Source organism: Zonotrichia albicollis, chromosome 3 (genome assembly GCF_047830755.1).
Source record: "Zonotrichia albicollis isolate bZonAlb1 chromosome 3, bZonAlb1.hap1, whole genome shotgun sequence".
NCBI lineage: Eukaryota > Metazoa > Chordata > Aves > Passeriformes > Passerellidae > Zonotrichia > Zonotrichia albicollis.
Genome location: NC_133821.1, coordinates 67,399,719 through 67,426,155, shown reverse-complemented (window position 1 = coordinate 67,426,155; position 26,437 = coordinate 67,399,719). Strand labels below are relative to the sequence as shown.

The window sequence follows — 26,437 nt, the reverse complement described above, 5'->3', positions numbered from 1 at the left end:
TGCTGAGTGCCACTGTCATTGTATCTCTATTTCCCAGCTCTCAGAGCCATGTTTAATCATGTTCCTTGACAGCAAGAGGAACCAGATGTGCTCATTTCCTCATGTGAGAGTCACCACGGAGGTGTGGCTCTGCAAGCGAGTACCGCTACTGGCAGCTGCATGACAGAGCAAATAAATCCTCTTGGCAGCAGCAGCAGCTGCACTTTTTTCCTCTCACCATGCAAACCCTCAGCTCCTGGAAGCACTCTGAGGGAGCCCACCAGCATGGCCAGATGCAGAGCAAACCATCAGCTCACGCTCCCTTGCATAGTATCAGAATCAGAGAGATGTTTTCTGTGGCATTGCAACATTAGATGAGTTTCTCATGGGTCTACCATTGATACGGGAATTTATGAATTTAAATTTCTGTAGGTCAACTTCTTTTTAGAAGCACAAAACATCTCCTTTAGGAGAAAGAGGAGCTATCTATGGTGGGGGGAAGGGTGGAAAAAGCATTAATACAGCCACCATTTCCAAATTCCTAGTATGCTTTTTTAAGACACAAATGCAAATCCCAAGCTAAGATTTCTGACTCTTGAGCTAACGAGAACTGAAGGTAGTGCTCCCATTCCCTGGGACAAGTGTACCACTCTTCTTAGAGGAAATAGTTAATATAATGTAAAAAATCCCAAAGCAAAACAAAAACCCCAAACCCCACCCCAAAACAGGAAAGGTGGTGTCTTTACAGGCATGATCACAGCTTCACAGCTTAGGTGACTGCTTCCTGAGTAACTGCTCAGCTCTTTCAGACTTTCCCCATTTAGTTTGAGCTACTGTTTCACCACGTTGGCTTTCCACTCTATGTGGCACAGCTCTGCACACAGATGAAAGCTGATCCACATTTCAGCTGATTCCTTCTGCTGATTTTTGCTTTTGCTTCACTTGCAGCAGATAGACTCAGAAAAAACTGGTGGTATTGTGGCCCTTTGCTCTGAGACATTTCCTATGACAGGAGAGTGATGCACAGCAACACTTACATTCTTCAAGTTATGCCTATAGTAGGGTTTTTAAAAAATTAATATCATACTACAGTTTTATTAAAAAGGGCATGAAAATTTTGAACATTAATAAACTCAGTGAACAAGGATAAAGTTTCTACAAATGTTTTTTTTTCAGTTCTTGTGCACAAATCAGGACTTGTTCTGGGTCTCCATTCTGTTATCAGTATTGCAAAGGTGCCTCAAAATGAGATTAAAAAATTAATTAAAATTGTAAGAATGCAATTATATCGAAGAACAAGATTATTGTTATTATTATTGAACAATTATTACTCCATATGCTGTGCATATGTCTGTCTGTGTGCCAGCAGCTGGAGTGGTGCTGGTTTGGTGATGGGGCATCCCTTCCTTTCCTCAGCACCTGCCAATCACATGCTTTCAGGGACTATTTCACTTCACATCCTTTGAGCACTACTGCTGGCGTGGAAGGACCTGACCTTCCACTTTTTCCTGACTTTATCCTTTTATATGACACTCAGGAAAGGCCTGCTCCTGCTGGGTTGGGACCTTCATGCTGGCAGAGACCAACAGAGAGCCTGTGGCCAGTGTCCATATCCAGGGCTGGCCAAAAGCTGTGCTTTTAAAAATTGTGTTAACGTTTGTTAATTTTTAACTTTTGTTAATTGTGTTAACTTTTCATTATCTAGAGCTGCTGTATTGCAGCAGAGTTCCAGATCACTGCTGTATTGGTGCCAGACTGGCTCAAGTCAGGACATGAGAGGGCAGCAGCAGAAAAGGGGCCCAGATCCACAGCATCAGAAAAGGGGCCCAGATCCACAGCAGCTCTGGCTTGGCTCCTGCTCGGTGCTCCCTGAGGTACAGCCCCTGCTGAGGCCCAGCCCTGCTGCCAGAAGTGCCTGTGGCTGCAGGAACAGTGGCACAGGGGACTGCAGCCTGGCACAAGTGACTGCTTGGCAGGTCTGGTGAGCCTGGAAGACTTTGGAGTGAGCTGCAACAAGCCACAGGAAAGGTACAGACCGGGCTTCCAAGCTGGGAATACAGGAATACACCAGCTTACCCAAAAGCCTTTGGCAGCAGATCCAGCAGAAGCCAGGCTGCTGAGGCTCTCCTGCTTCCCAGGGTGATGGAGCGGACACCTGCAGTGTGAGGCAAAGGAAGGATGAGCACCCTGACCCTCACCCTGGCAACTCGCTTGCTCATAAGCATGTGCTCCAGTCAGTTCCTGAGTTAATGGATGTTTGAATTGTTGAAGCAACACAATGAAAGATCAGACTAATTTGTCAAAAGTAGTCTGGTTTGACTTTTACCTAATAAGCTCATGAAATAAATCTTGATTGACAGAGTACATTGATCTGTGAATTTGAGAGACCCAAATAAACAATGGCAATATATTAAATAATTCACTGCTGAAACTGGAATTGCACAATACAGTAGTAACAAAATAGAAAGTGCTTTAACCATGTGGTTGAGAGATTAAGGATAGAAGGAAACAAAGGATTGATCAGGAATCTCCCTTACAAAGCGTATGAACTGCTTCAAAATGAACACAGTGAGCAGATTGGGTACAGGCTGTGGATCTGTGCTGAGGCATGCTGGAGTGGTGGGTGCCTCCTCCACACTCTGCAGAGCAGTACAGTAAGTGAACATTTGTGTTAACTTTCATTCTGTAGCTCTGCTTCTCTCTTCCCTGAGCAGATTTCCTAAGGTTCCAGGAAGGCTTCAGCTTTGGCCAAGGCAATAGACACAGGCTGAATATGAGGAAGTCCTGCTGGCAGCTCCTTTGGCACTGGAACACTGGCACTCATTCCTCAAGGAATGACAACAGTCACTGACAGCTGCTCCTAGGCCATGCTGAGCTCTTGCATCTTGGCACACGTGATGTGTTCACAAGCATGGATGCACCAACATCACAGCACCAGGGCTGTACTGCACAGGAAATGTGTTACGTGGTTTTGGCCAAATTCCATCTAAATATGTCCTTCTTAATGGCAGACTATATTTAGGAGACTATATTTAAGGACAGTGAATTCCTCTTATTTCTAGAGATGATCACAGATAATTTGGCAAATGCACATTAATGGTGTTGCAAAAGATTTCTTGCTTCTCTCTATTTTGTTCTACTTTTGGTATGAGTGGGATTTCATTATCCAGTGAGAATGGGCATTTTTACAAATAAAAACAAGTGAACAAAACAAGAGCTGCAGAAGTGGAAACATTCTGTCTCAGAGTAACAGCTGGAGTACCTGAACAGCCAGTCTCCATCACCACTGGTACTCTGTCACCTAGATTTCATTAACCAAAGTATGCTGCTGTAATTAACAGTGTAACATTTACAGTGTTGAAATAGGAATCTAATTGGTTTAAAATTTTTTTTTAAAGTAACCCGATTACTCCTAATCATTCATAACTATGAAGTATCTTAAAACACTTGTTGATGTTTGGGAAGCAATAAAGAGGAGAATCAATGACAGAACTCCAAAATTAACTACCTTTATATGTCTTTACTTTTCAAGATTAAAAGATGTGGAAACACAATCAAGGAAAATTGCTTGAACTTGGTCAAGAATTAATCTGATTGATCTTTAAGTGCCTGGGACAAGAATATCTAAAGAATTGTATTACTCTCCACAAAGGCAAAATACCCAATCAAGGTAATCCTCCAGTTAAGCAGATTGGGAAAAAAATCATTGAGAGACTGTGATGCCAGCAGGTACCAGGTACCACAGCACCTGCTTGAGTCTAACCAGGTCTCCTTTAAGAAAAAGATGCAAAAGATGTTGCAATGCCAAAGAAATTATTTAAAATAAACAGAATGAAATATGTTTCTTTTTTTTTTCCTCTTGCAACTCACAAGTTTTTGTGACTGAGGCTGTTACTTTATGGGATTTGGAGCTGAAGAGCCAGCCAGATTTTTTACACATCAAGACAGCAACTGCAGGCTCTGTAGTGCAAACAGGAGCAATTTTAAGTATCCAGTGTTTGTTACACAAGTCTTCTGATAAATTCTCCCTCTCCTGAAGCAGAATGACTATCAGACCAGCGATGGAGAAGATACTTGATGGAAAAATATTGACTGCAATGGACTGCAAACCTCACTTTCAGAAGTGATAATCCTCTACTGGAGCAGAGAGATTTGTAGGTGTTTGGTACTTTTGAAGTCAAGGCAGAGATGTCAAGTGACATGCCTAGGAAATTATCTTTGAAGATATTCCTTTGGAAAAACATGGAGCTGAAGTTCCAGCCCATGGCCTTGAATGATGGCAGATTTTCACCAACTTCTCAGCAGTTCCTGCTAAGATGTCTGCTTTTATTTGGTAGAAAATTCACAACTTCAGCAGGTGAGCAGACTGAATGAGCAATGAGCAATGAGCAGTCACAAATCTCCAAGTCAAACTGAAAACTAGACCCCGGAGTTATCTCTAACTGTAATAATAATTCAGAGGGTTTAGAAAAAGAAGCTTGAGCAAAACTGCATTTGTGCTGCAATTTCCCAAATTCTTGATGCAGCTGTTAACCAGAATTATACTGTTTCTAATATGTTGTAAAGGAACAAAACTGCTCATGAAATTGAAAGGCAATGACTTAAATATCCCAATGGAGCATCAGACAATAAAAGGGTATTTAAAAGAAACCATTATCATAGCTCAACACATATTAAAACAGTCTCTTTATTGTGGCTTTTTTTTCTTTTTACCTGACAGTGTTATTTCATAAGAATAAATATTAACAGGTGAAAGTATCTCTGCTGAGCCTGCAATTTCACATTCCTTGTAGCAACAGGACCATCACAACCAACTCCTTCCATGGCTGCTTGTTTCCCTGCCCCACCCTGCTCATCTTGCTGGGCAGCACACCAGCCTGCAAGGCCACTCTGCCCTCCAAAGGAGCTGCCTGCCCGAGTGGGAGTCACCCCTTCCCATCTTCTACATCCTGGGTGCTGCCAGCAGCAACGCTGCCTTCAGTAAGGCTCTTCCCAGCTCATCTCTGTCTCTGCACAATCTGTGAGCTGTTCAAAACCTTCTGCAGAGCTAAAATAAGGAACAAGTTTGACAGAAAAATAGCTTCTTTTAAGACTGGTTGTTTTTCGCTTGAGTCCATTCAACATGTAACCTAGAAAACATCATGATGTCCAAACAGTGGAGAAGGAGAAGTGAGAGCAGGAATAGTGTCTCACAATAAATGCTGTGGCCACATGCACCCTTACACAACCAGCCATCTGGGGAGTTGAGCTGAACTGCTGTACTTTGCCCCATAGCAGAACTGGATTAAAAAAAAAAAAAAAAGCATCTAAGCAGTAACTAACAGCTGAGGTGGTAGCACCTTTAGCAGCTTCAGTCATTTTGGAAATGAACTTGTGACTATCCCCTAAACCACAGATATCTCCAAAGCTGATGTTACCCTGAACTAGGAAAGGTTTATTCTTTTGTTTTTCTATTCTCAGAGCATTTTGGACTAAGAAAGATTAAATAAACCCCACATTTAAGAAAATTTTACTGGTAGATGAAGATCCTAAAGTTTTAAAATGGGCAGCACTAAAATAACCTCAAAAGACTTCTAGACTTTGAAGTCAATTGATTTTAAACCTATAACTCTAATAAAAGAGAGATAATAAAATCAATAGCACTTACAATAAACTTTACAATAATGGTCACATTATAATAAGCTGGGAAAAAATCTAGTATGTAGAGACTTTTTGTGCTAAATCCACCTCAAGTTTTAGTAAGCTCATTGTTCACCTGTGTAATGGAGGTTTTAGTCTGATAAACAGAATACATTGCTTGGCTTTTAAACTCATTCAGCAAGAGCTCATCCAGGAAGACCGAACACCAACAACCTTTCACCTTCAACTCAATAAATCATATCCCATTTAATTCAGTTTTTATTCAATGAAATGATGTATAAAAACTTACAAATCTGAGAACTTAACTATACACAAAAAGATGATATTCAGTTTAAACGTATACACAGAGAAGAGCTGTGGTTTGTGACTTGCCCTCTCCCACCCCTCCCCCCAAACACACACTGTCTCCATTTATGATGGGGCACTTTTTCTGTCCACTTAGACCTTCTGTTGGCCCAGTAATTGCTCAGTGGGCTTCACTGCTGCTGTCAGTTTAGGTTTTTAGGCTACCAGCAAAAAATCTGGGCATCTATATAAAATAATAAAAATCAACAACTTGATTTTTAACACAAAGATGCAGTACTACCATCAGCAGTAACTAAAACTACAGAATTCACCCTTTCAGTTTTTGCAGGCTTTGTCTTGGCTTTCAAAATAACAGGACTCTCATAGAGCAGAATTTTCTAGCCAGCACTACAGATTCATTTTAAAACAACCATGATCACCTGTTGCTGTAATACCGCTTTTCCTTCTTCTTAACTCATGCCATTAGACCAAATGAAATCATGGACATTCCTTGCCTGAGTAAGGAAATAAAGCTTTTCCTCTCTCCTTTCATCCAGAAAGACTCAAAGCTCTGTATAGCTAACAACACACGCATGTGCTGCACTAATGATGGTGCAGTGTTCACCTGTATGCCACTTCTCTAGTTTCCTTGGTAGCTTGGGTGACAACACTTACCTACTGGCTTCTCTTCAACAGGTCAATAAAAATGCACACAGCTCAGGATGTTTCAATTTGGCTAAAAGCAACCTGTGCAATGACTAGCTTTGTCCAACAACTAAAAGACATTCCAGGCTGAATCTGAGAGCAGACGGCCAGTTACTTAAAAAGGATGTGTGCATTTATTTACCTGTACCAAATATACACACAGACACTTTATATATATATAAATCTTTATACATATACAGTATTTATATATATATATATATAAAGATTGCCATCACATTACTATTACAGCTACTTGAGTCAGAATTTGACTAAGTAACAACTTGGCTTGACTCTGAAACAGATACCCAAAGGCATACTTGAAAGAAAACATACGGCTAAAAGAAAACCAACACCCTCAGCTCTTTTTAACTCAATGAACAGAGATTCCTGCATTCTTTGAGGAAAAGTTCTGAGGGCTTAGGTTATAACCTTAATCAACTTGCATGCAGACTTGTAAAGAGCACAGTGTTTAATCTGCAAGATCTCAAAATGCCTTCTACCAGGGAAACTAAAATACAAATATCCTTGGCTTACCAAACTGATACTCTGTTTCTCATTACACTCATCATTGTATCTAAATACACTTTTAAGCAATCCAAATTTTGTTTAAAATCTATTAAATTTGGAATAACTAATACTATCAACATAGTTAGCTGGATTGTTTTTCCACATGTTCCTTTGTATTAAAATCAATTTTGTTGTGGTTTGATGCAAGAGCTTTTTGTTTGTTTTGGTGGGAGAGGCAAAGTCCAATTTCCTTAATGTGCCAGTACAGTTCTGGTTGCTGAAGACAAAGGGTGGGAAGGAGGTTGCTGGAAAAGATGGTAGGGGTGAGGTAAGAGGTAGCGGGAGGAAAAAATGGATTTAATAAAAAATGAGTAAAGAAACTTTAAAAAATTGATATAGGTTTCACATTCAGTCTAACAACACTGCTTCCTGCTCCTTTTTGATGGAGGCTAACACTGCGTTATCAGTCTCTGTGGCTTCTGTGTCCCCACCACCTAACAGAATGGAGCGATCTTCTTCTAGCGTAAAGACAGAGTTTTGATTTTGGCACGAATGTTTGACTACTTCATTGGGAGTTGAAAAAGTTTTGTCACACAAGTTACATTTGTAGGGCTTGTTGGTCTGTACAAGCATGTTGTCCATTTGACTGCCTTCCTCGAAGGTACAGAGCTCCAGAGTCTGTTTATCCACCATGGTGTACGTGTCCATGCTCTGGTTTAGGCACACGTGTCTGGCAGCCTGGTTAGCCCTACAAAAGCTTTTGTCACAAGTGCTGCACTTGAAGGGCTTGCCCGTGTGTATGTACATGTGCTCCCTCCAGTGGCTTTTCTGAATAAATTTGCGACCACAGATGGAACATTCGTATTTCCGTCTCTTTACCTCCCTCTCTTGATCTGCCTGCTCCAGGTTGTCGATATCTGCGATATCGGAGGGGGGAGGCGTCTCTGACTGCTGCTGCCCATCAATTATTGGGGAGTCTGAGATCTGCTGCAGCTCGCTGTCACTAATCATCCCCGCTTCAGGCACTTCCATGGCATCTTTATCAGCTGTGTTGTTACAAAGAGACAAAGAAATATTACTCTCTCCCTGCTGGCTAGATGTGAAGGGAACTCCCGTGTGGATCTGCAGGTGCTCCCGCAAGCTGCTGCGCAGGTTGAACCGCCGGCCACAGAGGTGACAGGCATAGTATTTTGGGAAGCTTCCGTTCCTTTTCATAATGCTTGGCTTGACATGTGCTATTGTGAGAGAGGCAGGCTGCTCATCTGAAGAAGATGCTTCCATATTGGCCTCTTCTCCCGAAGGTGAATTATTACCAGCAGCAGACACCAATTCCGGAGACAGAGAAGATGGCAATGGGTCAGAAGCAGACATATTTGTCCGGCTCACTTGTGGCAGATTTGCACCCAACTGCGAGAGCTGTGAGCCATCAGAAGCCTGCTCTTGGCTCATCCGGGATGTCTGAGGCCGTGGTTCTCGCCCAAGTTTGTCAGTCGCTGACGTAACCTTAGTGGGATGCCTTATCTGGTGATCTGCAATCTGAATGCCATATAATGAAGATGCTAATGGAAAGACTTGATCCGGGTGAGAAAAAGTTCCCTGACTTGCAAGGCTGGCCTCTTGAATTAGTGGATATGCATGCAGAAACTTTATTCCCTGTTCTAGTCGAACTGGGTCAATGAGTTGTGGTGCCATCTTCCCAGTGTACATCAAATGCAAGAGATAACTGAAGATGTCTGGCTGTATGTCGGTCGCTTTCAAACGGACACATTCACTGAAAGGTGAAACAAAATTATAAATAGGACATAAGGAAAAGATTTTTTCCCAGTTCTAGATTATTCAAGCCTTGATAAAAATAGGAGGTTTCTACTTAAATTCAAAAGACAGAATCTGCAATAAATATAAAGGGAAATGCTTTACTGTGAAAGAGCTAATCTCAGGAGCTACTTGAAAGATGACTTCTTTCCTCAGTGAAGTAATTGGCTTGAAAGCAAAGCTGTCCCATTGCGACCTATACCATTTTAAATTGCTGTTATGTTGTGTAAATGTGTTGTCACATATGAATATATTTTGTAAACTGCAAAGACATTTTCCCCCTTTTGTTGGCTGGATTCAAACACATCTGTAGCTAAATTACATCCTGCTAGCATGGGACTCTAAATTCACAGTCCAATAAACTTTTCTCAGTATTTAGTCCTGAAAACACCTAATTCATCTGCCACTTGCCTGCTGGGATTCTATGTCCTACTAGGGTTTACAGCTACAGTTCTGCAAATGTGTGGTATTCTGTTGTCATAAGTGCATTATGATCCAGAAACCATGCAGTACAGAGTGTGAATTCACCCAGGGATCTCATGCAACAGGTGTAGCCCCTGGAATCCAGTTTTTCGTACACAGCAGAACAGCAGATTTTTTCCTTTAATAGGGAGGAAAAACAGCAGCACCAGCGGACTGCCTGTTCAGCCTAGCAGTCCCTTGATTAGAGCACTCAAAGGGAGATGCTTTGGCTGTGATCCCCTCTTCAGCCCAAGAGGGCTGAAACCAACACCACCCTCCAACTCAGTGTGCCCTATGCATCAACCTCTACGATGCTCTGGACTGAGACAGCCACCACTGCTCTAGCTGAGGCTGTATCTCTGTGTAGAAAGTAAGGCAAGGTTCACAGAACAAGAAAGGAAACAGGGAACATCCTGGTGAGATCAGAGAGGAACTGGGATTCTAATTATTTTTCATAAGTATTTGTAGCTCCTCTATTAGAAACAAACATAAATAAACCACAGAAATTCAGAAACGGGCATGATTACGTGCTGTGGTCTGAATGCTCTAACTACAGTAGGCTACCAAGCTGAGGAGGAAATTACAGCCAATTCTTCTGTTTCTTGAGGTGCACCCCTCTTGAGCTCTCTCTGTGACCGCTTCTGAATTCAGATATATGACTCAAAAGTAAACTTGCAATACTGTCTTTCAAAGATAACTGTGTGCTCTTGATGGACCACCAAGACTGATAACATCTGCTTGCAGTCCTGTTTCAGAAGTGCAAATGCACTTCTCTCCTAGCAGCTCACTTCTGGCTAAGAACTCTTAGCCAAAGAGTTAAGTGTGAATCACTTTAACTTTTTGAGTTAGGTCAAGTATTTTGGAAAAAGACCAAAAAATCTTTAAAGTGGTCTCACACTCTTGTGATCTTTTCAATCATCTCCTCAATGTAAGCCTGTGGTACAGAAATAATTAAAAAAAAAAAACACTGAAAGAAAAGCACCACAAACCCCCTTATTTTCCACCATTACATAGTATTCTATTATTTAATTGACAATAAAATGCAAAGAAATGAAACACATATACCTCTTTTGTAAGTTTATTTCTCAAAATCTCCTAGCAAGTACTTATTTGATTGTATGTAACATTGCACAAATGTCAAGAACAGTGTCAAGACAGAGTAGAAGACAGTGAGTGGGGGAAGGAAAGTGCAGCAGAGAAGACAGGATTTTTGAAGTATTCAATTGTAGAAATTAAATTTTCTATGCTTTTTTAAGGATAAGGAACTTGTGCTTAATTATAAAATTAGTGTTAATGAATCACAGTTCAACTTTAATATGTTTGAAAGTGAGGTTCTAGTTTGCAGTTAAGACGTTCTTTATGTCCTAACAAGAAGCAAAAAGAACATTTTGTTGCTAGATTCCCTTAGCTTAGTTAACTGAACAACATTTAAATGGTGAACCTTTTTAGAGTTACCTGGTTTGATGAACAAACAACATCTTGAAGTAGTTGGAGAAAGAAGCGAGGACAGATTTGTGTGCCTTGAAGTAGACATCCCCAATGGCAACTGTGCAGTCACACAGGAAACCGAACTCTCTCTGAGCATTTAGCTGCTGCAGCAGAATAAGTCCATGGTTGGCCAAATCCATTTTTTTACACTCTGAAAAGCAAATGACTTGCATGTAAAACTTTACAGTAGATGCACAGATGCAACAGTAGCTGTGTCATAACAGATATTTTCTCCAATATCCGGATGTCATACTTTAGTAACACATCTTAATCCCAAGTTACTGTATAAAAGATACCTTACACATAGACAAGGACTTCTCTTTCACGATGGGAAATGTGATTCACAAAGCTGTGAGTGATTTGCCAAGGCTTAAAGAGCAAAGGAGAACCAGGACCAAATTGTTCTGGAAAGGCATGGTGTGGGTACTTGGATATAGAAATATAAATAGCTAAGGAAGAGGAAGATATATTAACAAGTAGTAAAAACACCTATACAGAGTGGGAAAAAGAAAATGTTTTGGTTGCCACTTGTCTGCTCAAAGAGGAAAACTGATTCTCCTTTCTGATGTCAGTCGCTCACCCACACAAGTGGGAGTGACACAACCCAATAAAAGACAAGTTAGATACTTTTAACCTAGGATTTCAGTGTCTCTGTGTATCTTTTACCTAAAAGTTATGAGTCCATCCAGCTGAATCCAAGGCCAGCGTTAAATAACTGAACATTTGTTATGGTTATGCCCTCTCCTGGGAAATACCAGATACATACCTGAATCATCCCAGGCTCAAACAGTGAATTCATTCTAGGTATTGGCAAGCCCTCTGGACTATCAATACAGCAGGGGTCAACATTTTCACCTAATAACTATTGATCTATTTATTGAGACCAGCCACAACAGCATTTTTAAGAAGTCTGCACGCCTCATGCCTGCCTAGAAAATCAAGAAACTCAAAGGGTGGGAGGTGCAGTTCTGTCCATGGCTGGCCACTGGCCACCCAGCAGGCAGGATAACCAGGGGTGCAATGTGGCACTGACCCGAGCCCCCCTAGGCCAGGGCTTCCACTGCCCCTCACCCTCTGGGCACCTCCTGGTACCAGGTGCTGGAGGCTGCCCACAAACAACTACCTAAGGGCTTTAAACCTTTTCTCAAGGATTCAAGGGCAGTCTTGGAAGCAAAAATTGGTAACTTTGAGGGAAAAAAAACACAGAGGAAAACACATCAGGACAGTTACCCATGGCTGGATGGATGGATGAATATAGGGCTAGTAAGATCAGCGAGTGGAAACAAACTTAATCAAAGCAAATAGAGCTTTGGGCAAAAGTATGAAGCACTGTAAATCTGTACATAAACATATAAAACAGCAAGAGAAGCCAACAAAATTCCTGGCCATGTAATGCCCAGAACAGAACCAGAACTGAGCAGAAAGAGAAGGTGAAACTAGAAGTGGATAAAAAAGTTTGTAAGAAGTCTTGGGTGCTTTTCCCTCTAAACTTAACAGCAAGTTACCAGAATTTAAGTCAGGTTTAGGCAGTTAGTTTCTTTTATACAGTAAGAGCACGGCTTTTTGGGAAAGAGAACAGAAATATGCCAGTATGTTTAGTCATTGGGGAAGCAAATATTTCTGCTTGCTGGACAGGGAAGAACTCCCTCATATTTAAAGGAATAACCAGGACCAAATGCATTCCCTCGCATTCACATGAGATCAGAACTCATTGGAGACAGGGGTGTAAAGACAAAAAAAGAAATACAGTGTAAGATACAGCTGATTATTCTCTTACAGTTAATAAGAGAAAAAGAAGTGAGGTTTCAGCTCTCTTTAGGTACATATTCTCCTCCCTCAACTAATGTTTGGATAACTAAGTTTGTACATACAATAGGCTAAGATTCTCTCTCTCTCTCCACAAGAGGGAATACTTGCTGTCAGCAGGAACAAAAATCATGTTTGGTGTTATTTAATCCTGCAAGATGCCCCATGTGGGTGATTTACAGAAAACTCGCTAGATTTTTTTTAACCTTTAATTTTGATTATTAATGTGCTTTACATTTTTAAAATTCAGTCTGGTTTGCACTTAGACAACAAAACTTGCCAAGCAGAGCAAACCACCAGTGCGAAGGCACTCAGAGCCAGACAAGCATTCTTTCTAGTTATTACCGTCCTAAGTGTGTTTAGTTTGGAGCTTCACTCTTACCCCGAACAGCAAGCCCTTCCTTACAGACCTGAATTGAACTTTTAAAAAAATGATACATGTGCACAACATTGTGTTTCGCATGTATCTGGATGATACCTAAGCGCTCCAGCTAAAAGCACTGCAGTAATTACACTCTAAGGAAATGATAGGGCAGATGAGAAGAGCGAGGAAAGCACTTTGCACATTACAGGCATGCGTGTGCTCAGGAATTTTACCCTGAGCTCAAGGAAGCGGCGATTAACATTGGCAAGGCGGTACTTCAGTGCTGACCGATGCAACAAGCGTGTGAAACACTTCTTGTGCCCTGAGACCCGTGGGGACAGTGCCTCCCTGGCCGGCCCCGCTCTGCCTTTGCAAGTTACCGGATCCGTTCGGCGCTGCCGGAGCCGCCAAGCGGGCGGGGCCGAGCCCGTTCGGGCCGGGCGCTCGCTCGGGAGGCCCCGCCGGGACACGGGGGCGGCACCGGCCCAGGATAACACCGGGAGAGCGCCGGTACCGCACCGCGGGACTGGGCAGGGCAGGGGCAGCCAGCCGGGCTGGCAGGGAGCAGCTCGGGCACGGCGCTTCCCGCTCTGCCCTCGCACACCGGGCAGCGAACCTGGACAGCACCGAGCCCGCGGCGCTGCTCCCGCTCCGACGGCAGAGGGCACCGGCGCGGCCCCGGCCGCTCACGGACGCGCCGCGCCTCCCGCCGCGGCGGCAGGCGCCCGCTCGGCCTTCGCCCTCAGGCCGGGCGGGGAGCCGGGACGGGCCTTCCGTGCCTCCCACCCCCCCCCTTCGCCCCCGGGGCGCTCCCGCCTTCTCCGGGCCGGGGGCGTGTCCGGCCGCGCGCCCGCTCCATGCCCGGAGCACGCTCGGCCCCAGTGCGGGAGAGGACGGCGCGCTCCCATTGGCCGCCGGGGCGGAAGGCCGGGCGGCCGCGCGCCGCTCTCACTGGCTGCGCCCCGCCCCTCCCTCCTCCTGCTGGCCCCGCCCACTCCCCCCGCGCACGCCACGCGCGCACGGACGGGACGGAGACGGCGCGCGAGACGCAGCGCGAGCGGAGCCGCCAGGGCGCGCGAGACGGGAAGAGCCGCCGCCGCCGCCGCCAGGGCCGGCCCATCCCAACCCGCCGGGGGGGGGGCGGGGGACAGGCGGGGCCGCTCCGCCCCGCGCGCGCCGGATCCCGCTGCTGCTGCTGCTGCTGCTGCTGCCGCCGCCACCGCCGCCGGAGGGGGCGGGAGGGAGGCAGCGCGGGCCTCAACCGGCCGAGCCGAGCCCCGCGCCGGGCGGCACCGGCCCCCCCGGCCTCCTCCCTCTCTTCCTCTCTGCGACCCACCCACTCCCCTCCGGCTCGGCCCGGCCCTACCCTACCCTCGGTGCGCACCCATCCCCCCCCCAACCCGTACCGTGTCCCGGATGGAGCCGCCTGGCCCGGCCCGGTCCGGCGGGGATTCACCGGCAGTTCCACCTCCCGCCCCGCAAGCCCCTCGGCCCGCTCGGACCCGGCGGGGCCCGGGGAGCCCCTCACACACAATGCGGAGGTAGGGCCGAACAGGCCCCGCCGCGCCCCCGCCGCCGCCGCCTCAGCCCGGGCCGCGGCCGGCGCGACGGGGCCGGGCGCACGTGCGGGCGGCGGGGCCGGGGTGCCCCGCGGGGCGGGCGCGGCGCGGCCGGTGCTCGCTCACCTGGGGGGCGTGGGGGCCGCCGGGTGCCGCCGCGCGGGGGCCGCCGCCGTCTCCGCGCCCGGCAGCAGCAACAACGGAGTCAGCGCGGCGGCGGCGGCGGCGGCTTTTCCTGTCCGGTTACGTTCGGGTCACATGACCGGGAGCGGAGCACAGAGGCTGCGGCGAGGAGCCCCCGCCGTGGGGGAGGGGAGGCGGCGAGCGCTGTGGCGGCAGCGGGAGACACCCAGCTCCCGCCCCTCCCTCCGCGCCCGCCCCACCGCCGGCACCGGGAACGGGAGCGGCCCTCCCGCCTTCCGGGCCCCCCCGGGGCACAGCCGCTGCTCCCCTCCTAGCGAGGCGCGCTGCCCCTTTAAAACTCCCGGGCGGCGGAGGCCGGTGTAGCCCCCCTGCACCCCCCTCCGCCTCCAGCGCTGCGGGATAACGGGGATCGTGCGGAGTGCGGGGCTGGGATGGGATGGGATGGGATGGGATGGGATGGGATGGGATGGGATGGGGCGGTGCCGTGCCGTGCCGCGCCCGCCGCCGCCTTCCCGGCGCCCGTCCGGCCTCGCCGTGGCGGCAGAGGCTGCTCGGTGCCGCCACCGGGGGGCCCCGAGCGGCTCCGGCCGGGCGGTGCTTGGCGGCGGGTGTGGGATGGAGCGATGGATGCCGGCGGGTGCTGCCCTCGCTGCCGAGGAGGAGTGACGGGCGCAGGTGCGTCCCGGCGCTTCCCGCGGAGTCGCCGGGGATGTGGGAGACGGGGACGGGCCGGCAGCGGCGGGACGCGGTGTCTCGGGCCTATCGGGCACGAGCTCTGAGAGCCGGTGCCCTCCTCCGCGTCACTCTGGCTCCTGTCCAGGTGTCATTTATAGCGAGTCTCGCTCCGGTGCGTCGGGAAGGGGCGGCGTGGGACCGGTCTCTGTGAAACTGCCCTGGGCACGCCGTGGCTGAGCTGTCAGATGAGAGGTTACAAGTTCAGTTGTCAAAAAGAGTGATTAAGAGTACGAACGTGGAAAGGTTGGGTCTGCTGGCAGTCTGTTCAGCTGGATGCAGGTTTTTTGAAGGGGATATTCTTAACTTGCCTTTTTAAGGGGTGATATAGCTGCCGTATGTAAAAATCACATCTGCAGCTTCCCACAGTGGCAGATCTGGTTGTGGTGGAGTGCAGAGGGAGGGTGGCTGTAGCAAGGCCTCATTTTATCCAAATCCAAGGTGTGCTGTAGAATAATACATGAATGCTTATAAAACTGCATAAAGAAATACACCAGCAGATGTACCGGAAAAAGTTGTCGGTCTTGCAGAAGTTACTAAGTCAGAGCTGTTAGCGTGGAGCAGGGATGCGGTTTTCTACAAGGGGCTGGGAGGCCCTTGGATGTGATTTCTCCAGGCAGGGAATCAGTCCAGGGATAGCCTGGATACATCTGCTGAGCAGAGCAGTGCCACGGACCGAACCATTTTCAGAGAGAAACTTTGTTGTTGAATACCTTGTGGGAAGATGTTTGGCCAGCAATAGGTGAAGGGGGTTCCTTTGCACCCCCTGCCCTGGAGCCCTGCTCCTGCTGCCCTCCAGTGTGCTTTTTGTTGTTCATGGCATACAGCATATGCTGCAATGCCAACAGTCTGAATTAGGTCCAGATTATTATTACCTTTTTTAGGGTACTTATTTAAGCCAGCATTTAGGGGCCTAGCTGTGCCTGGGATGTTGTTTCCATGGTAATTAAATAAGATATACTATGGAAAAAAAGGCCCAAACTTTGAACTTTGCATCTTGACAGCAGGTGTGCTGATGGGGAGGAGGAGTCTTGTATCTTGTCTGGTTTGTAGATCCACAGATGATTGCAGCCATCCCAGACTGTTGTAACTTCTACGGGATCTAAATTGATAAAGGATTAGACCAGTTTTATGTGTCTGACTAAGCCATCTCCACTGAAATTAATGGATGTCTTGCTAGGCACAGCTTGAGTCTTTGCATCAAATAGCTCATGAATATAAATTTATTTACTCAGCTTAAACTTCATTTGAAAAGTGCAGGTTTTTAAAACTAGTGAAGTCTTAAAAACTTTAAAACTTCACTTAAAAACCCAACAAACCAATCCCAAAACCCAACAACTTTTAATTTTAATGGAACCGAAAGCTGTCTGCTGCTGCTCCAGTACTTAGAATCTGAACAGAACCTAATCTTTAAGACCCATCTCAAATAGCTGAGGTCTTAAAACTTGTCCATTGTAGTTCAGCACAACTCTCTGAGTTCTGCTATGTGAGCATGTGTCAGAAAGTTTATAGAGTGTATTTAACCAGTCTACTTGGCAATTTTTTCCCCTGAATGGTTTCCCTTGCATTTCAGTTTTGCAAGCTAAATACAAAGTAAAGAGAGTAGATGGGCATTTGAACTCAAGTTGCTTAGTGGTTTGATGATCTGTCTCATTCTCCTGGAAGATGTTGAAAAAGTGATATCATTTTTAATTTAACTGAGTGGGCTACTTAGTAAAACCAGCGTGTTTCTGGCAGATATCTGGCAGGCTTTTGGGCCCCTTTTTTTCTTTTATGCTGCACTTGCTTACTTGTGTGTTGGCATTTGTGTGGGATTCTCCTCTGTGCTGTCTCTGAAACTGGAGAAAAATTAACTTAGCTATAGTTTATTTGTATTATTAACAGCTCATAATTCAGCTGTAAATCACCTTTATTTGGACTGAAATACTTGAATCCAGCAATAATGCAGTTTCTAATCCTGTTGGATTCAAGGCCTGCTGGAATCTGTAGGAAGATGGTTGTGTTGAGTGTAATGTTGCCAAACTTCAGACCCTCAGTAGTGACTGTCACCTGAGACATGTCATCTGTGTCGCAAGGAGTGATAAGCATTCACCTGATGAATTTGGGACACTCTGCTTATCATGTGAATCTAAAATATTACTCTATCTCTTCTTCAGATTTTTGGATTTGTTTGTTTCTTAGGTTACAATCCATGCACGTGATAGTGTAATCAAAATGTATCAATGTCTCATCAAGTGGCATTAGTTTTTAGTTTTTATGTGGCATGAGCTTTTAGTTTTTATGTGCTGGCTTTTCCTCCTGAGTTTCTAGAGTACTTGATTAGGATTTCTTTCCCACTTTTATGACTTTTTGAAGGGATTGTTCAGACAGTGCTACACACATCTGAGCACATTCTTAGTTAAGTGTTATGCTGTTGATGATAGGATGAGTCCCTAGGTTTTGGGTTTTACTTCAGTCTGTACGCACTTGGATTAGAGGCAGCATTTTGTCTGATAAGATCATATTTTACATTGTAAATGAGCATGCTGCTGATGATATAAGTGTTAATAGGATGATGGAAGTGTCTGCTAATCTGAGTAAAGTCACTTGAACCGTGGGAGGAACTTGATCAAGTCTCAAGTCCTGTAAGTGTGTCTTCTTGGATGAGCTCAGTTGAAATCTGGAGTGGAATAGCAGATTTTTTTATTGCTATAGTCAAAACCTCACCAGCTCTAGTGATGTTAATTAGGCTCAAAGTGCTAAGATTTCTTGTGAGTTTTCAAATTTCTCAGCATTTCTGAAAAGTAACAGAGCACAATTGCTGTTCTGAAGAGCTCTTTGCTCGCTGCTCCCTGCAGCACTGCTGACACACTCCCAGAGGAGTAGAAGCCATGGGGATCTGGGAGCTGCATGTCCTAGGCAACACGTGGGAATTGTTCCCTGAAGGTGTGGGACCCTATTTCACATGGGTACAACTGTAGTAAACCAAGAGTTTATGCCAATGCTGTAAATCTGTTTTATTAGCACAGCTGCCATTTCTAACATTTCCACTTTGGATTTATGCTGGTGAGAAGGCCTGGTGGCAAGTTGTAACAGCTGCAATAGCTTCTTCCTAGAACATTGTACCTCTGAGTCTCCAATCTTTTCATCCAGGACTCTGTTCTCCCCCTGTTAGAATTGTGCACATAGTTTGTCCAAGTCTCACCTATCTTTCAGACAGCATTGTAGGAATGTTAAAGTGATCCCTGCGAAAACTGATGTACGGGCCCAGCAGCAGTAGTGCAATGGCTCTGCTTTTTTTTGCCTTGGCTTCTGTACTCTTCCTTGCCTTGCTGTTGGGATATGTTTGTGATAGGTGAGTGCTCATCCCCAAGGAGATCTGAGCTTTCACATTTTTGTTGCCAGTAGGTTTGGTGGTCTGACAAGTGAAGGAGATCCATGGTGTGGGAGCCACCTTTTGTGTAGGCTGTATGAGGTGAAAAGATGAAGAAATGGATCTTAGTTGTTTGTAGGCTAAGCTGGTTTTCTGATATTGGGATATTAGGAATTGTTTCTACACCTAGTGAACAAAACTAGTTGAGTAGCTGCAATTTAGACCAGGGTAAATAATTATAACCACCCTTTTGTCAGTACAATGTATGTCATTTAAGGAAATAGTTTAACTGTGTGTATAGTTTTTCTTGTTAGGAGCCTTCTCTCAGTCAGAAATTTTTAGTGTAACCCTACTAACACAGTTCTTGCAGTGCAGATCAGCCATCTATTTTCTGCCTTTGGCTTAGTCCAAAATGAGCCTTTGATATTGGCCCTGCCCACTTTTAACAGGTAAAACCAAACATGACAATGTCCTCTTGGCTGGAGTGACATTTTTACTGGAGATTGCCTATAAAGTTACAGCAATATATGTACTTGCATGTGTTGTTTTCCTTAGAAAAAAAAAGATTCAAACTGCAGTGGTTTCCAAGTGCATTTGTAATGTCCATGCAGGTGAGGTGTTCCAGAGGAAGCAGCTCCCAATGACAGAGCTCCAGGGAGGTGTGTGCATGCATCCAGCAAGCAGAGCTGATGTGAACAGCACAGCAGAGAGCAGAGATTGACTCTGTAGCCATGAGTGCTGTCACCCCAGAAAAACAGGTCTGGAATTGAGTCATAGCTCTCAGCATTCCTTGCTGTTTTACAAATAGCTACTCTGGTGACAACTTCCCAGCAGATGTGCCAAAGAAAATCATGTGTAAGTTATCCTTTACCTTATGTGACAGAAAAAGCAGACAGATAGAAGCAGTTGGCACAGTTGAGATCCTTATAAAGAATGGTCTAACAAGGCTCATATGAACAGATTTTTACCGTCCAGTCTTAATTTTTTTAAAAAAGGTTAACATTTCAGAGTTCTGGGTATTTTAGGATTCCTCTCTGGTTTTCCTTGCATATTCTGTATTTATTGCTATTGCATCTTTTTTTTCCCTCAAGTGACCCTTACTGGTTAGTGTAGACCCATTTTGATGAAGACTCAAACTGTGCAAGCTATAGTGATGATGGTTGTTTTCAGTTGCACCAGGAGACCACGGGGTGGGTGAGGCAGGCAAAAGATGGGTGTGTTCTCACAAATAAGGCAATTTTGTGTTGCTTCTGGAGCTGGAGTCTCATCCTGCCTGTGCCATAAAACTTCCCCCTGGTCAGGCCATGTGTACATGTGCACGGGCTCCCCAGGGGATCTCTGGCTTGAAGCAGAAGCAGGGAGTGCAAGCAGGGAGAGTTTCCCACGTGCTGTGTGGTCGCAGAGGGCTCTACTCCCTGGTATACCATGCAGTGAAAGCTCAAGTTACATTCTTGGTGAATTCAATTCCCAGCTTGGTTCTCTCTGTGTAATATACCAAGAGGATTCTCCATAGAGTTAGCTGCTAATACAAAAGCCCCTCATGCTTGGATGCAGCTGCCTGTGTGTACTCCATGAAAAAACAGACACAAACTTTTAAAGATCTGTTCAGGCTTAACTGAAGCTTTTGCATTTTTTTAAAAAGTGTGACTAGCCACTCAATGGAGTAAGCAGGGTTGAGGGCTTGGCAAGAAGCACAGTATGACTTTATGCCTGTGATTTTATGTGCCAAGATAAACTGATTTACAGTTTCAAAAGTAACTGCACTTCTTTTGTTTTGAGGTGTTGGTAATTCTTACAGTCCTGAGAGAGAATACTTCAGATGATCAAGCCTAGACACTTTATGCTTTTAAAGAGCATTTTTTAGAAGTCCTCCAATGACTTTGTTAAAACCACTTTTACTGATGCAGTTGGTCTGCATATTTACATTTTAGCAATTTAGTTGAAACACTGAAACATTAAATGTGAGATGAATGGGAAGTAATGTCCTTGAGTGTAAGTATTACCTCAAAGAAGGGGAGGGAGAAGCCTGAAAAATATTTGCTGGAAAAATTAGAATTAAAATGTAACCTAATTCTCCGTTATTAAGTGGTGCTTGCTAAATTTTCCTGCTGCATTAAAGAGGTAATGTTCTGTTCCTCAACAACACTGTAAGTCAGGCTACAGATGCAGAGCAGTTCCACAGTGACAAGTATTTGTCACCCTGCTGTTCTGACCAATTCACTTCCCTGAGCAGGGCCTGACTGTTTAGACCTTCTCAGCAGTTCAGAGAAGAGGAACTTGAGGTATTCCAAGACCTCCAGTTACAATCTGTTTTGATTCCAGTAGAAAAAGCCTCTACTTAAGAGCAGCAGCTGGTTCTTCAGAGGCACCCATGGCATTGTATTGCAATTTATGGCAAAAGGATGGGTTTGTAGCCAGATGTTTTTGCTAGCTGTGCCTGACTTTATTTTTATCTCCATTATGTCTATTTGATGTACTCAACAGGAGTCCAGTATTGCACTCAGAAATAATTCTCTCAGGTGAACAGAGAACAGTAAGCTACTGCAACTGTAGTTGCATTTTTAGCCAAAATTTAGTCATCATGGCTTGTTAATGATGCTCCAGGAACTTTTAACAGAATCTTTAGGTTCTGTTCCTTATTCAATACACTGGACTAAAGTGAATTTGAAACAGGTGATAAAACAGAGTTGTGTACCAGTTTCTGAAAATACATTTAGAAAAAGAAGTTGCTCTGAAAAAAAATCTGTTCATCCTCTCAAGTAGCACTCTGTGTATTAGGAATAGATTAAAAATAAAAAAGAAGAACCTTTAACTTAGAGGATAATTAAGACATCTCACCCTATGCTAACTCACTCCTTGCAACTTACGCTGAGGAAAATCAGATAGCATGATAAGGTGGACAGAGAAATACTGTGAATCTTCCTTTAGTTTACCATTTTGCTACAGGTCCTTGTGCTCCTGATCAACTGATTCCCCTTCTATATGAATACTAAATGTAAAAAAAGAATGAAAATAGTACTACCTCTCAATAAATGTATTCCCATTCGAGTGTACAAACACCACTTTCTGATGGGATGAAACATAACATTAAATATATCTGCCACATATATTAAAATCATGCCAGAACAAATGGTAATGCCATCTCCAAGCTTGGGACAGTGTTGCAGCTCTCCAAGAGTGAGCTGGTAAACATGAGAGAAAACATCTATCAGAAATACACAAAGTAGCCATTTATTCAGCATCATTTTAACTGTTAAGGGAGAAAGATGTAGAGTCTCACCAAATACAGTCAGCACACATGAGATTCATCCATAGGTTAAGCCCTCTCTAACATTATTAGTACAGTGGCTGGGAATAATGTTCACAGACTGATTTGATTTTTTTTTTCTTAATTTGAGCAGAAGATTTAGAGATTTATCAGGAGACACAACTTCATCATTCTCCAGAAGCATCTGATCGGAATTTTCCAAGTCTTGTCTTTTCTATTGTTTTGTCTGTTTTCTTCTTCCTGAGTTTCTGTCATCAGAAAACTACCCTTGCAAGTTCAAACAGAACCTGTGGAACAGCAAACACATTGGTGTGAATTTTTATTTTAAAACCTTTAAACCACTTTACGCTATAAATCAGATAATCTGAAAAGTAACTGTAGCTGCAATTTGAAAGCTGCAAAGAACAAATACTAATCCCTGTGTACATTACATTAATACAGTAATCTTATTTCTCAAAGTATGAAGTATAGAAATTGCACTTGTTATTATGTCCTTAATACTGAAGAAAGGCCCACCAACCTCTATGGTGATCAGTATTACTATCATCCACTCAAGGCGCAGCGCGTGCTTTTCATTCAGGTGATTTCGCATTAGGTCTGTCAGCTCCATGCAGTGCTGGAGCTTTTCATTCATTACCTGCAAGCAATTACAAACATCACAAATCTGGACTTCAGAAATGGAATCAGATCACTAAATAGGGAAACACAGAACTAGAAAGGGGTTAACACCTCTGCAAAATAGAATAGAAAATTAATAGAACAGAAAATTCCATAAGACAACATGCACAAGCAACAGAAGCTTCAGCATAAATGAACCTGTTATTTCAATGGGTTCCCCAAAAGAATATAAATTTAGATATGCATCTACAGGTATTGAAGTGTTTCTGGGTGATACCTACTCATGAAAACAGTCATAAGCAAAAGAAGATACAGCTTTCTGGAATGCCTCAAAATTGAGTATTTATGATTGCTGTACCACCAGGAGAGGTAGTTTTCATGCTTCTTATTCTGGTTCAGCAGTAAACATTATGTCACCCTTCAAGAACTGATGTGAATGATCATGTCAGTAAGAAGAATCCACTTCTCAGTTCTTCTATTTATAGCCTAATTTAGTGGCCCAGGAAATAATTCATGTATGTGAGGCAGGTTAACCTAAACCAGGTAAAGGTGTGAGTGGGCTAATAACAGCTGGAAAAGGGGAGAGTAAATAATACCTTATTATTTATTCACTTTCTGCAAATAAAGCACATTCACAGAGCAATCTGTGACCCTGCTGAGCCAAAGACAACTGATCTGAGCATGGAAGATTCAAACAACAATAAAACACTCACCTTAACTCTGCGATTAATGTTGAGAAACTGGCAAGTCTTGTCATAAAGCTCTTCCAGTTTTTCTCTATCCCAGTAGAAGTCTGGTGTTATTAGCAGGTCTGAGCTCAGATTTATACGGTGTCTAAAAAGAATGGGCACTACTGTAGTTCAGTCTTCCTTGTGGTGAATATAGGAGCAAATATTTACAAGCAGTTAAATGAAATAAGAAAATTTTCCTGTAATTCTACATACAGTATGAAAAGAATCTCCTTTCATAGTAAAAATACAATTGGAGTGATTATTTAAAATTGGTCACATCTCCTGAAACTTTTCTGCAAATACTCTACTGTGAAACTCTTTTGAACATTAAACACTTTTTCCTTATGCCATCATTGCCTCCTCAACCTGTCACCTTCCTTAATTTTTGATACCTGTAGAGAAGTCCCTGACTATGCTGGGGCTCACTGAAGCAGCAATACAGAACTCCTAAATGTGACTGGGACTGCATGCTGACCCCTCAGAATCAGGCAATGGTCTAAGCATCATAAAGGCTGAAAGCTAAAATCTCCTGCCTTCAATGTATTGCTAACAAACCTTTGGATACCTGGAATGTCACTGTTGATTACTGATCAGTCCTTCAAGTACCCCAGCGTTTGAAACAGGATTTTTTAAATTTTAACTTGGAGATTTTGGTGGGATTTTTTCTTTTTTTTTTTTTTATTTTTTGAGTGTGTAATGGTCTGTATTGTCAAGGGCCGAATTTCACTTGAGGGATGAAAAAACATTAAATACAATGACTTAGCAGTGGTTTCTGAGTATGTCAAGGGAAGAACAGAACAGAACTCAAAAGATATTTACTGACTCTAGGCTGTAGTTAACACTTCTACACCTACCCACCTTTCTCCTGGTATCCTTTACATGCTGTAAATACAGTATCTACAGTAATTACTAGTTTAAACATGTGTTGCTGGACTCAGGAAAGGAAAAGGGTGTGGTATTTGGTCATTTACGATATACTGCCTACTTAATGCCTGCAGTTGAACTGCCAGTGAGTGGTGAACCAGTGGGTCCCCTTACTAATGTAAATAGCAAACAGACTCCAGTCAAATAAGGAATTCTCCCACCCTGTCTCACCCCGCTGTACTTAGTATGCATTCTTCTCTTTGTATACTGCACAATGTAACTTTTACATTCTGTGTAATACAATGTCTTGGATGTAACCAAAGAATTTACCTTAGTGCAAAGAGTTCTCCAATTTTCTGCATCACATCTGCATGAGAGAGTTTTACCTTCCTTCGTGACTTTAGAATCTGAAAAGTAGGAAGTTCTTCACTGCTTGATCAAGTAACATGTACTAGTAGTTAAGAAGTCCACAGTTTTACAGCCTGAAGTATCTTAGAATGCACACTGTACTTACTAACAGTTTTGTTTGCTTAGTGCCTTGCTTCTCTAGCTTTCTAAGAATATCACCGTGCAACTGGTTCATCAGGCTTCTCAATAAATCACTGAGTACGTCATCAGTAGCTACAGAAATACTGGGGCATTTTCTGTAAGTGATTTCCTGAACAAGAGATGATTTGTTCTTCCTTCCTGCTGTTTTTATTTTAAAGTCATGACAGTGTTCTTTTACCTTGCCACTCCTTAGCCTTTTAATAGACTTTCTCCTTATAACAATCAATGTATTACCATTTATTTCCTTCACATAAAAGTAATAAACCAAACGTTTTCTCTTTTGAACTCTACAAATCTCAATTTTATATACAACATTATGTGAGCTTTGTACTGTAATTATGTCTCATGAAAAACTTTTACATAATTCACTCAAACTCTTCATTATGTTCAAGTCAAAGCACATTGTTTTCAGCCCAAGTTAGCACACTCTGTGTTTGGTCAGATTTTTAAATGCTGCTTATCCTGTTACACATACATTTCACCAGTAGCAAGTGACAGTGGCACAACATAGGAAACATTATTACAATGCAGAACCGAACTCCCAGCCCTTTAAAGGCTGATGATTTCTTGTCCAACCCCTCTGCAGGTGTTCTGAGCTTCTCTACACTCATGGATTTACGATCAAATGTGTTCAATATTCAATTGCTTTTCCCCTATCCTCAGCTACATATGGACTGATTTGTTACAAAACACAGGAGAAAAGGAGGGGAACAAGACCTCACCTCAGGAATTGACTGGATAGATTCCACAAAGTTATCCAGTAATGATTCCCAAATAGCTAGCTTCACTGCAACACAGAGACAACAAAGCAGAAGACTGTGAGAAGTACATATGCTTTCAAGTAATTCTACCTTTACATCTGCCAACAGGCTGCCTCAGGACATGTCGATGCTTACAGACATTATTTGCAGCAAGTTACAGTTTGTACCACACAATCACTGTTCCGTGCACCAGATCTGGGCTGGGCACTGACACAGCTCTGCACACAGAACCAGCTTCACCATGAGCACAGCTTTCTTCTCCAAGTGATCAGCTCAGATCCTGGAGAGTTTCTGCTTGAGCTCACAAGTTGTCTGCCCAAGTGCTCTACTGGATGTGTGAGCTCTCTGCAAATTACATTCCAAGGAGGCTGGAGATAATGAGCTATGCTGGCGTCAGACTTCATGTGGCACCTCAAGAGCCTCCACTGCATTTCCAGTGTCCGGCACAGCTCTCATTCTCCATTCGTGCAGTATTGATGCACTGTGCTCCAACCACAGTTAGCCTGTATGGACACACCACCCGTTCCTGTTGAAGCTCAATCCAAACTTGAGCAATCTCCCATTTTGTTTTTAGGTGAGTGTACTGTTACTGAATTTCTAACTTCTGTTCTATGGAAGCTTGAGTTCAGCACTGGCATTAGCAACACAAATTCTGCTATGCCTCAGCGTGAACCTAGTAAAATGTTTCTGCAAGATGATAATATAACTTGGGCCTTGTTCTTTAGTCCACAGATTCCCAGATAAGAAAGAAGTAGCAATAGATCAAAACTGAACCTCATTCAATCTGAAAAAAATTAATCAGGGAAGATTT

The 26,437-nt window shown here is 43.9% G+C and overlaps 3 protein-coding genes across 10 annotated transcripts in view; 1 reads left to right on the top strand and 2 right to left on the bottom strand.

Moving 5' to 3' along the window:
• Positions 1 to 4,650: 4,650 nt before the first annotated feature.
• ZBTB2 (zinc finger and BTB domain containing 2) lies at positions 4,651 to 14,874 on the bottom strand. 3 transcript variants are annotated; one of them, XM_074537750.1, is made up of 3 exons: positions 14,734 to 14,874; positions 10,846 to 11,029; positions 4,651 to 8,887 (listed from the first exon to the last, which is right to left on the bottom strand). In XM_074537750.1, exons 2-3 carry the CDS (start codon positions 11,016 to 11,018, stop codon positions 7,525 to 7,527), a joined length of 1,536 nt encoding a protein of 511 aa, XP_074393851.1. In that variant the 5' UTR covers positions 11,019 to 11,029; positions 14,734 to 14,874; the 3' UTR covers positions 4,651 to 7,524. The 3 variants fall into 3 exon arrangements, with proteins under 3 accessions (XP_074393851.1, XP_074393853.1, XP_074393852.1); XM_074537752.1 differs by lacking the exon at positions 14,734 to 14,874 and adding an exon at positions 14,455 to 14,591; XM_074537751.1 differs by lacking the exon at positions 14,734 to 14,874 and adding an exon at positions 13,282 to 13,965.
• LOC141728643 (uncharacterized) overlaps positions 13,259 to 26,437 on the top strand; it is a 15,866-nt gene continuing 2,687 nt past the window's right edge. The window contains exons 1-2 of the mRNA XM_074538603.1: positions 13,259 to 13,558; positions 13,660 to 26,200. Of these exons, the coding sequence (XP_074394704.1) occupies positions 13,259 to 13,558; positions 13,660 to 15,114 (1,755 nt within the window). The 3' untranslated portion in view covers positions 15,115 to 26,200. The remainder of the gene's footprint in view (positions 13,559 to 13,659; positions 26,201 to 26,437) is intronic.
• RMND1 (required for meiotic nuclear division 1 homolog) overlaps positions 22,044 to 26,437 on the bottom strand; it is a 21,069-nt gene continuing 16,675 nt past the window's right edge. For 3 of the 6 annotated variants that reach the window (XM_074537753.1, XM_074537755.1, XM_074537754.1), the window contains 5 exons: positions 25,588 to 25,652; positions 24,647 to 24,723; positions 23,435 to 23,555; positions 22,624 to 22,740; positions 22,044 to 22,390 (listed from right to left, as the gene is read on the bottom strand). In XM_074537753.1, coding sequence (XP_074393854.1) covers positions 22,358 to 22,390; positions 22,624 to 22,740; positions 23,435 to 23,555; positions 24,647 to 24,723; positions 25,588 to 25,652 — 413 coding nt within the window. In that variant the 3' untranslated portion in view covers positions 22,044 to 22,357. Of the gene's footprint in view, positions 22,391 to 22,623; positions 22,741 to 23,434; positions 23,591 to 24,646; positions 24,724 to 25,587; positions 25,653 to 26,437 lie in introns of those variants that run through there. The other 3 variants (XM_074537758.1, XM_074537756.1, XM_074537757.1) reach the window with 3 other exon arrangements.

What these genes read in the sequence shown, in the direction of transcription:
- ZBTB2 (XM_074537750.1), bottom strand. Translation starts at nt 11,018, where the DNA reads ATGGATTTGGCCAACCATGGACTTATTCTGCTGCAGCAGCTAAATGCT. An exon ending in TTGTTTGTTCATCAAACCAG is followed by an intron (nt 8,888 to 10,845) that starts GTAACTCTAAAA and finishes TTCACCTTTCAG; the next exon opens with TGAATGTGTCCGTTTGAAAG.